Source organism: Propithecus coquereli, unplaced genomic scaffold, assembly GCF_000956105.1.
Source record: "Propithecus coquereli isolate 6110/MARCELLA unplaced genomic scaffold, Pcoq_1.0 Scaffold35, whole genome shotgun sequence".
NCBI lineage: Eukaryota > Metazoa > Chordata > Mammalia > Primates > Indriidae > Propithecus > Propithecus coquereli.
Window position 1 is genome coordinate 10,091,485 of NW_012149174.1, and position 10,070 is coordinate 10,101,554.

The 10,070-nt window shown below is 36.2% G+C and overlaps 1 protein-coding gene across 1 annotated transcript in view; it reads left to right on the forward strand.

Annotated features, from left to right (window-relative positions):
• The first annotated feature begins 460 nt into the window (after positions 1 to 460).
• NUP35 (nucleoporin 35kDa) overlaps positions 461 to 10,070 on the forward strand; it is a 35,635-nt gene continuing 26,025 nt past the window's right edge. The window contains exons 1-4 of the mRNA XM_012651159.1: positions 461 to 584; positions 3,658 to 3,828; positions 4,482 to 4,609; positions 7,234 to 7,294. Coding sequence (XP_012506613.1) covers positions 545 to 584; positions 3,658 to 3,828; positions 4,482 to 4,609; positions 7,234 to 7,294 — 400 coding nt within the window. The 5' untranslated portion in view covers positions 461 to 544. The remainder of the gene's footprint in view (positions 585 to 3,657; positions 3,829 to 4,481; positions 4,610 to 7,233; positions 7,295 to 10,070) is intronic.

Here is a 10,070-nt window from a genome sequence, read left to right on the forward strand (position 1 = left end):
TAGTTATGCTTTAATGTAAAATTGTACTTACATAACACAAAATTTAAAAGAAATGGTATACAGATGGTCAAATATATGCTTTGAGAAAAGAGCGGGATGTGCTGAGCTCAAAAATCGACACTGGAAAGAAATACCAACTGTTTCATCAAGCTAACTTTTCCAGGTGTTAATCGGAAAAGCTGACAGCTGACAAAGCACCAGGTGAACCCAAGCTAATTATGAAACAGTAAAACAATCTGTGTTTCTATGAAACTCAAGTATCAACAAATCGGGAGGCTCATAGAGTGACCAAAAGCATTCCCAGAACCGTAGCTTCCAGACTGGTTCGCCACCTTCCTAGCGAAAATTCCTTTTCTTAAGATTCCTAGTCTGAGCAAAGACACTTGCCCTATTCTAAAATGGCTCCGACGTCCACAACTTAAATACAGCGCATGTCCGGAAATTACGCAGCCCCCATAAGGTAGCGCACCCTTACCCGTGGGGAGCGTTTCCGCCATTTTTGAAAATCGGGACGGTGCTTTGGATAAGTGTAGTTGCCGCCACGATGGCAGCCTTTGCCGTGGAACCCCAAGCGCCCATGATGGGTGAGTGAAAAACTGTTCTCTTTGCTGGCACTGCCATCCACGCTGTAGGTCCGGAAGCGGGCAAGACTGAAAGGCAGTAGTCAGGCTCTTGCCTGCTGGTTTCGGTCGGGGAGGGGGAGTCCTGGGTCTCCCCAAGTTCCTAGTCGCCCCCGCGCTGCTCAAGGCGTCACCATCCTACCGCTACCGAGGTGGCTGCGGAAGCTGTGCGCCCTGGGAGGGAGAAGAAACGGCTGTCGGGCGGTGACTGAGCTGTGTTTATGCCCCCGCACGCCAGCCGCACCAGACTGGCCCTTACCTGAGACTCCCTACAACGCGCGAGACGCGATGCCAGGTTGCTGGGTTCCGGGATCCTCGGAAGCGTCCTAGGGAAGGAACTGATCTGTGTGCACGTGGGTGGGCGGTGCCCTGGAGTGTGTGGTTACAGTCCGCTCTCCTTGGTCACCAATGCTTCCAGTTCCTGTTTGGACTCCTCTATTCTCCCGGGCTTTGCAAAAGGTATCTGTTATTAATGGAAGCTTGAATCGTGCGACATTTTGATCAAGCAGGTGATTGTCATCATTGAGATATTGACCTTAATAGCAAGCTAGGCGTTTGCACAATTTTTCCCGCCTTTATCTGGGGACGGTGGCTCTAAGTATTGTAGGAGATCTTTTAACCAGTCAAGATCTAATTTTTAAAGATTCACTCTCATTGTTTATTAGAGAGCCTTGTTGAAATATGTCGTCTTTGAAAAAAATCTGCCAAGTTAACAGCATGTTGATTTCCTTTTTTTTTTCGTTATTTCCCTCTGCTGGGCTTTGTGACTTGTGAGAACTGTCGAAAATTTTAGAACAGAAAATAAACCGTCTATTATTACAGAGACTTTCTGAAAATTAAGTTATAACTTTCTGAGTTTGGAAAAGAGACCAAGTGCGATATATATTCTGTAGAATGAATTTTTTAGATTTTAAGGGCATGCAATCCTTGCCATGTTTGTATAAAATAAGCTCCTTTTGAGAATAGAGTAACTTGAACTACTTTAGTGTGTCATAAAATACTAAATACATAACGTCAATGCTGCAGATAACTGTGCTACATTGAAACTTACATACAGATGTCAGTCTAGGTATTTATTTTTCGTATAGCTTAGAGATCACGAAGCTCATTTTCAGTTCCAAAGTTTTCTATTCAACAAAAACATATTAGAGTACATGTGTGTTGTGGTTACACATGTGAATAAACCTATCCCTATGTAGTGTCTGGCCGGAAATCTGACATTAGCTCATCTTAATTGTTCAACACCATGTATTGTAGATATTCCAGATAGTTACTGGTATATTAAAACTTCAACAAACTGTGCTAGCTGAGTAGTTATTTAGGAGTACAGACTGTGAAAGAGAATTTAGAACCTGCAACATCCATTGGTTAATTTCTCTCTTTGAGTGAAATTTTGCCCAGAGGAGCGGTTAATGACAGTCCAGATTAAGAGCCCCTTGTGCCCTCCTAACTCTCTGGTGCTTTCTACTGTGTCAGTGTATATCCAGATATATCAGAACTTTCCTTAATTCTTATTTTACTTACAATGTATCTTTTTCTTCTGGGGGATGGAAGAGTGAAGGTAGTTGGTGGTGTTACCAAAAACTTTACATTTATTGCTGTGATTTTCTAAATATCTGTTCGGAATATGCTTGTGTTTAGGCTTTTGGTTTGATTTTAGTTTTTGTTCTTTGGAAATATTTAGTGCCATGTAACATAGTAACTAGCACTTTATGAAATAATTACAATGTAATTACAGTTTTTCACACATTATTTCAGAATTACTTTGCTTTTTTCCTTTTTTATACACTTGTGTTGATATGTAGGTCTATTATAATAGGAAATAAGAGGAAAAATAAATAATTGACAGTTTTTGGATAGCAAGAAACAAATTTTTGAGGCTATTTAGAAGTTCAGTAAGAATAAAAACTGTATGTGTAACATATTAAACATTTGATCTTTGAGTGCCACGAATCATACTCAGGCTTGTCACCTAGTTGAAAAATTATTTTTATAAGCAGAGATTGCAGTTCTGCACTTACACATTAATCATTCAGTTTTTGCTATTATAAGATACTGGTAGAATAATATTTATTGAGCACTTACTGTATATCAGGTACTAGGTCAAGTGCTGTATTTGCTATAATTCTAACAAAAGCTCTGTGAGTGGATGCTGTACTTACGCTTATTTTGCTGAGAGACCTGGAACCCACATCTCAGACTCCATTGCTTGTATTTTCCTTACTGGGCTATTTTGTTCTGAAATTAGAATGATATGGCTTGCTTATCTTCATAAAGGTAATAATATCTACCCTGTAAATTGTGAAGATTGATTTTGAATTGACAGCTGTGAGTTATTAGTTCTCTCTTTTAAGTTGAGACTGTATTAGGGAGAATTTTATTGATTATTCTTAACTTTAATGATTTAAAAAATGATCCAAAAATAAATTTTCCAACTCTCTTTAATGTGTTTCTGAGTTAGGATGCTAGTTACCACTGTTATTTCACAAGCACTCTAATGCGTGCATGATTACACTTTTATCACAAAAATGGTTCACTGTATTTAGGAATGGGGAAGAAAAAATGAGACATTTAGCAATCTAGACCCATTGTGTTTGATTTGCTAAGACTTTGTGTAATTAACTAGTGCATTCTGTCCTCCTTTTTGGTGGTTGCATATTAATAGAAACTGACCCAGAATTGGAAAGAAGTTCTGTTAGGGATTTTTAAAATAATCCATTAAATACAAATTTTTAATTTAAAAATAAGTGTATTCCAACCATAGCTGTATTTAAAAAAGGAAACAACAATAAGTGTTGATTTTTTAAACTTGTGAAATACTGTAAACAAAAACAGCTGTTAAAGGTTAACATTGTGCATACAAGGTAATTTACATTTTTCTAGAAATAGTTTTTATTGGCTTTAAAAGTAATAAATTTAACTATAGTTCTATAATATTTTGAGTTTTTATTAAATTCTCAATTGTGCTGGATTCTTACATCTTTTTGCTAGATACTGTAACAGAAAATTTCTTAATTTTTTTTTTTAATTCATTTAGGATCTGAACCAATGATGCTGGGTTCACCATCATCTCCAAAGCCAGGAGTTAATGCCCAGTTCTTACCTGGATTTTTAATGGGGGATTTACCAGCTCCAGTGACTCCACAACCTCGATCAATTAGTGGCCCTTCTGTAGGGGTAATGGAAATGAGATCACCTTTACTTGCAGGTAGGGGACATTCTTAAAATAGTTTTATAGTAATGTCAACACACATACTGCATTTTTAAGGAGTGGTGCAGGATTCACCCTCATCAACACATTTATTAAAAAAATTAAGTAATGCTTCTATTGTAAGACAAAGCTTCTAAGGCTCTTGGAATAGGTGTGTAAGCACCGTAAGCTATTATCATTTCAAGAACCATTCATTAAAAAATTCGCCCTATATTTCATTTATTCTAAGATGCCTTTGATTGTAAAATTCACCATTTAGTACCACTAGGAAAGAAAAACACTAAATATGACACAATGCTAAGATGCTATATTTTGTAAAATATATATCTCTGTTTTGGAGATGTTAAAGTTTCTATTAACTACTTATTCTGGAAACTTTTATTCAAAGTGCAGTCTGTAGATCAGCAGCATTGGCATCACCTGGGAGCTTGTTAGAACTGCATAATCTCATGCTTCACCCCACACCTTCTGAATCAGAGCCTGAATTTTAACAAGGTCCCCAGGTGACTCTTCAGCGTATTGAAGTTTGAAAAGAACTAGGAGACAGGAGTTTAAATCAATATTTCAAAAATGTTAATTAAAAAATCTTACCAGAGAGATAAAAGATGCCTTTGTTTTCTCACCTGACTATATTTTTTTATACATTGTAGGTGGGTCACCACCACAGCCAGTTGTGCCAGCTCATAAAGATAAAAGTGGAGCTCCACCAGTTAGAAGTATATACGATGACATTTCTAGCCCAGGACTTGGATCGACACCTTTATCTTCAAGAAGACAGGTGGTATATATACCCTCATCTGCAGTGTATAACTTCATGTTTTTATGCAGCTATACAGTGAGGGTCAATAATTAGAAATGTTTCCCTGAGGTCTGTTTTAGTGTAACTGTGTTGCACAGAATAAGCATTAAACACATTTATCATAGAATCTACTTAAATTGTGTTAATCATGAAATTTACTTAAAGGTGTAGAACCCCAGATTTTTTCTCATATAGGTAATTCTGTCGTTTTTATAGGTATGCCTTATGTACCTGCCCCTGCCCTCACCCTACTTAATATACATGTAGAATATGATTATGGTTTAAGTCACTCCAATTGTTTAAGGAGTTTAATACTTATAAATAATTTTGTGAAAGAACAAATGAAGATTCAGGTTTTATCCAAATGTAGGGTTTTATCCAGATGTAGGGCACTTGGTAATGATTTGGGATCTCTGTTTTACGAATGGCTTTATTAATATAAGACCAATATCTTTTTAGAGGCATATTTACCGTTTATTTATTTTGCTAAAAAAAAAAGCTGTCTCCTGAATATTTATGAGCTCGTTTTTTAGTATGCTTCTGGTGTAGGTGTTCTGATGGTGGTGGTTTAGTTGGTATAGGTGTTCTGATGGTGTCGTTTTAAGTCATAGGTTATATTTAAGGTAGACAGTCTCCGTTTTGATGGGACTGACAGCCAGAAAAAAGTGTCTAATACTTATGAAATACTGTATGCAGGCCCTGATCTTATAATATCTAATGTATTATTTAATCCTTATAATGAATCTGAGGTAGCTGTTATGAGCTTCATTTTAGTATTGGTGAAAGTAGGACACAGAAAGGTTAAGTAATTTGTCAAGGGTAAGGCAGCTAGTCTGTAGTAGAGTCAGGCTTCAAACCTAGGCAGTCTTGAATCTAGAGTCAGTATTTGTAATAGCTGTACTGTGTTAATACTATGATAACTCTTGATTGTCAGTTGAAAGGTAGTATGGACTTTTAAGTAGGAAGTTTAGTAGCTTTTTAGTCACAAGTGTTCTTTCCTATCACTATTGTGCTCAGTAGGACATATAAACAAAGCCTATCAGTTAAATTCATAAATTTTTTGTATAAAGATAATTCTGCTGTCTGATTTGGATATGTTTTATGCCTTTCCCTAAATCAAATTTAGTAAAGTTTGAGTGTTTAATATTAGAAAGCATCTTTCAGTGAATTTTGACTATTGGTAGGCTTGATACGTCTGGCATATTAGGCCTCCTTGTCAAGCAAAGCAAAATTCATGCATGTGTTAAATAGATTACCTTTTCTTTCCAACGCTTGTAGACCACTATCCAACAGTAGCCACTAGCCAAGTGTGGCAATTGATATTTGAAATGTGGCTATTCATACTTGAAATGTGGCTAGCCCTAAGTGAGATGTACTTTAAGTGTAAAATATACACTGGATTTTGAAGACTTATAAAGAATATGAAGTATCTCATTAATTTTTCCGTATTGATTACATATTGAAATTATAATATTTTGGATGAATTAGGCTAAATAAACTAAACTAAATTTCACCTGTTTGTCCTTTTTAAATGTGCCTAGTAGAAATTTAAAATTACATGTATGGCATGTGTTATATTCCTAATGGATAAATGTCCTGGTCTGGGTTGGTTTTGTAAAGATTGATGAATAAATCTGATGTTTAGTTTGGTATGAGAACTACCGGCTTCTAAATTTATGCTAGTTTTCATTATTCCTATGATGATACAGAAACAGAAAGGTAGATGACAGTTATTGCTATATTCAAAATGTTTAAAAGCTTCATGGGTCATAATTTATAGAAAATGTTTTCGACTTGAAAGTTAGTAAACATATTATTGCTAGATTAGAGCCCAAATTAGTTATGCTCCTTGAGACTTTGCCCAGCCTCTAATTGTGAAAGAAGTTGGCATTAAGAATTGAACAATAAATTTCTATCTCTCCTGACATTCTCTCAACATTCGGTTCTAGTTGCTAGATTTTCGATTTCCTTAGTTGAATCAGAATCTGTTTTAAAAAATCTATATAGTCTAGAAAAAGTCTATTCTAATTTTTTAAAACACTTTTTGTTCTCATTTCTTGATTGGATATTATCTTTGTTTATAGAAGGGTTTTTAACTACTTTAATCTTTAATTTTCTCATATTTAAAGGGACTAGTATTGATAATTTTCCAGCTTTGGTATTTTCTACTGGTAGTGGTAGGGGTATGCTGTCTTTTATTGTGTAGGCTGATTTGAATCTATAGTATTTCATGATTTGTGTCTATTTAAAAATAAAATTCTATTGCTTTTCTGTTTTTCTGTGTGAACTTGATGAACACCATTTTGTCTGTTACTACAAATATCGGACATTAGGAACTAGAAACAAATAGCTACCATGTCACTTTCTATAAAAAAAGTATTTTTAAAACTATGTAGCTTTTATTTTAAACAAATATGCTAAAGAGTCTGGCATGTTTTAAGTTAATACTGCTCAACTTAGAGTACCTTTGGACTGTGAGCTAGAGGCATCTCTAGCACCTGATAGAAATTCAATTATCTATCGAACAGAGCCTTTCAGTACTTACTGTGTTTATGTTATGGTTGTGCATTTTTACCTTAACACTTTCTCCTGTTTTTGTGTAGCCAAACATTTCAGTAATGCAGAGTCCTCTCGTTGGAATTACGACAACTACTCCCGGAACAGGTAAGCAACTCTTTTAACACCAAAGACTCATCTCTATTCTATGAATGAAGGTAATATACAACCTTTGTTAATAATTGCCAAAATTGGAAATTTTCTCAAGTGCCAATAACTTCAGGAAGGAAATACTTTGTACATTGATTCTTTTATGAATATATAGGCATGATAGGATATTCTCAAAATATTAAGAATTTTTAAAAAAAATTATATACTTAGATATTTGAAGTATCTCCTGAGTTACTAAAAATTGTGTAATTAAAAACTGTTGCAATTGGAGAGAAAAGGAATACTGACGAGAATGAATATAAAGGTGTTTTGAGAGATATTAATGTATAGCTATAAATCTAAATGCAGTTAAATACAAGCAACTGCTGATTATATCTTTTTTTCTTCAAGAGTTACGACATTTTTATCACCATCAGCATTATCCTTACCACAGTTCTTCATACGTATTCATAAATTTATAATCCCATCAAATGTTTATTCAACAAATATTTGAATCACCTAACCACATACCAGGCTCTGGGAAATAGTGAGCAAGATAGATAATCTCTGCCTTTATAAAGCTTACATTTATTCGCAGAATTTACATATATAAACAAAATGGTAAATTATAAAGTTTGTTAGAAGGTAATGCATTTTTGTGGAGGAAAAGAATTAAGCAGCAAAGGAGAGTTAGGGGGTAGAAGCTTATAGTTTTAAATAGGATAATGTATTAATTCTCTGTTGGTGCCATAACAAGTTACCACAAACTTTAAAAGTGGCTTAAACCGTACAAATGTATTATCTTACAGCTCTGGAGGTCAGAAGTTTGAAATGGGTCTCAGTGAGCTAAAATTAAAACATTGGTAGGGCTGTGTTCATTTATGGAGTTTCTGGGGGATACACTATCTTCTTGCCTTTCTGTTTCTAGAGGCTGCTCACATTTCTTGGCTCGTGGTGCCCTTCCTTTGTTTTCAAAGCCAGCAGTTTTCCATCTCTCTGACCATTCTTCTTTGGTCACATTTTCCTCTCTCTTTTTTAGGGACCCTTGTTAAATATGTTGTGTGCTTCTTGGATAATCCAGCATGATCTCCCTATTTTAGGTCAGCTGATGAGCAGCCTTAATTCCACCTGCAACCTTATTTCCCCTTTGCCATGTGAAGGAACATATTCACAGTTTCCAGGGATTAGGTCGTGGACATCTTGTGGGGGTCATTTCACCTACCACAGGTACTTAGGGGAAAAGTAACATTTGCTTAAAAACCTGAACTGAGGGAGGTAGGGAAAAGTGTTCTAGACAGAAAGAACAGCAAGTACAAAGACCTTGAGGTGGAAGTATATCTGGTGTGTTCGAGGAAGTATAATAAGAGGATAGTGTGACTGAAATGGAATAAGTGAGGGGGAGAAAAGTAGAAAATGTGGTCAGAGGTAATCAGGGACAATGTACGACAGGGCCTTGTAGGTCACTGTAACAATTGGTCTTTACCCAGAAAAGGTAGAAAACAATTAGAATGAGACTGCTCTTGTGATGAGAATAGTTTGGGGGCGAGGGGTTTGGATAGAAACAAGGAGACCAGTTAGGAGGCTACCAGCAATTCAGGTGAGAGATGGTGGTGACATAAAAAGAAGGCAGGAGAGGTGGAAATGAAGAGCACAATATCAAAAAAGATGGAGCATATGAAACAATAGCAAGACAGTAGATTTAAACTTAACCAAATCAACAGTTACATAAAATGAAATGTGCTAAACACTCCATTTAGGAGGTAGAGATTTTCAGAATGGATAACAAAAGCAATATCCAACTATATAAGTTGGATCTTTTGATCCATCAAGTCTAGATTTCTTCAGGCAAGACGTGAGCCCTCATTGGCAATGTCCTTAAAGTCTAGATTTCTTCTAACAATTTGTTCAAGGCAATTTAGGCCTTTTTATCATGCTCCTCAGAATTCTTCCTTTGCCCACTGCCTGATTCTAAAGTCCCTTCTCCATTTTTAGGTGTTTAACAGCACCACCTGACTTGTGGCACCAAAATCCGTATTTTCTATTGCTGCCAATAACAGATTACCACAAACTTTGTGGCTTAAGACAACGCATTTATTTCACAGTTTTTATAGGTCAAATGTCTGGGCACAGCTTAGTTGTTTGCTTAGAGCTCAGGTGTCAGCAGGGCTGTGTTTCTTTCGGGAGTGTCTGGGGATCAGTGTGCTTCTGTGCTCATTCAGGTTTTTGGCAGAATTCATTTTCATGTGGATACGAGAAGGAATGAGGTGCCTGTTTCCTTGCAGGTTGTCACCTTGAGGTTATTCTTAGCTTCTAGAGGCTGCCCTCATTCTTTGGTTCTTTGCTCCCCTTCCATCTTCAAATATAGCAGTGGCAGATCAAGACCTTTTTCATGCTTCATATCTCTCTGACTTGACTTTTCTGCATTCTTCTGCTAGAAACTCATTTGATTATATTGGCCCCACAGCAATAATCTAGGGTAATTCCTTATTTTAAGGTCAGCTGATTACTAACCTTAATTTCATCTGCAAAGTTCCTTCATGGCAATACCCAGATTAGTGTTTGAGTGAATTACCAGTCAGTCAAACCAGGGGACAGACATCTTTAGAAGTCTGTCTAACATGTGTCATGGTCAAAAATCTAGTATGTCACCCCATTCTTTTCAGCTATATAAGCAAGGTGGAGTGTGCTTTGGTTTTTTTTTTTTTTTTTTTTTTTTTTAGTAGAGACGGGGTCTCGCTCTTGGTCAGGCTTGTCTCCAACTTGTTATGGGAGCATTGGAAAGTAGGGTTTTTTT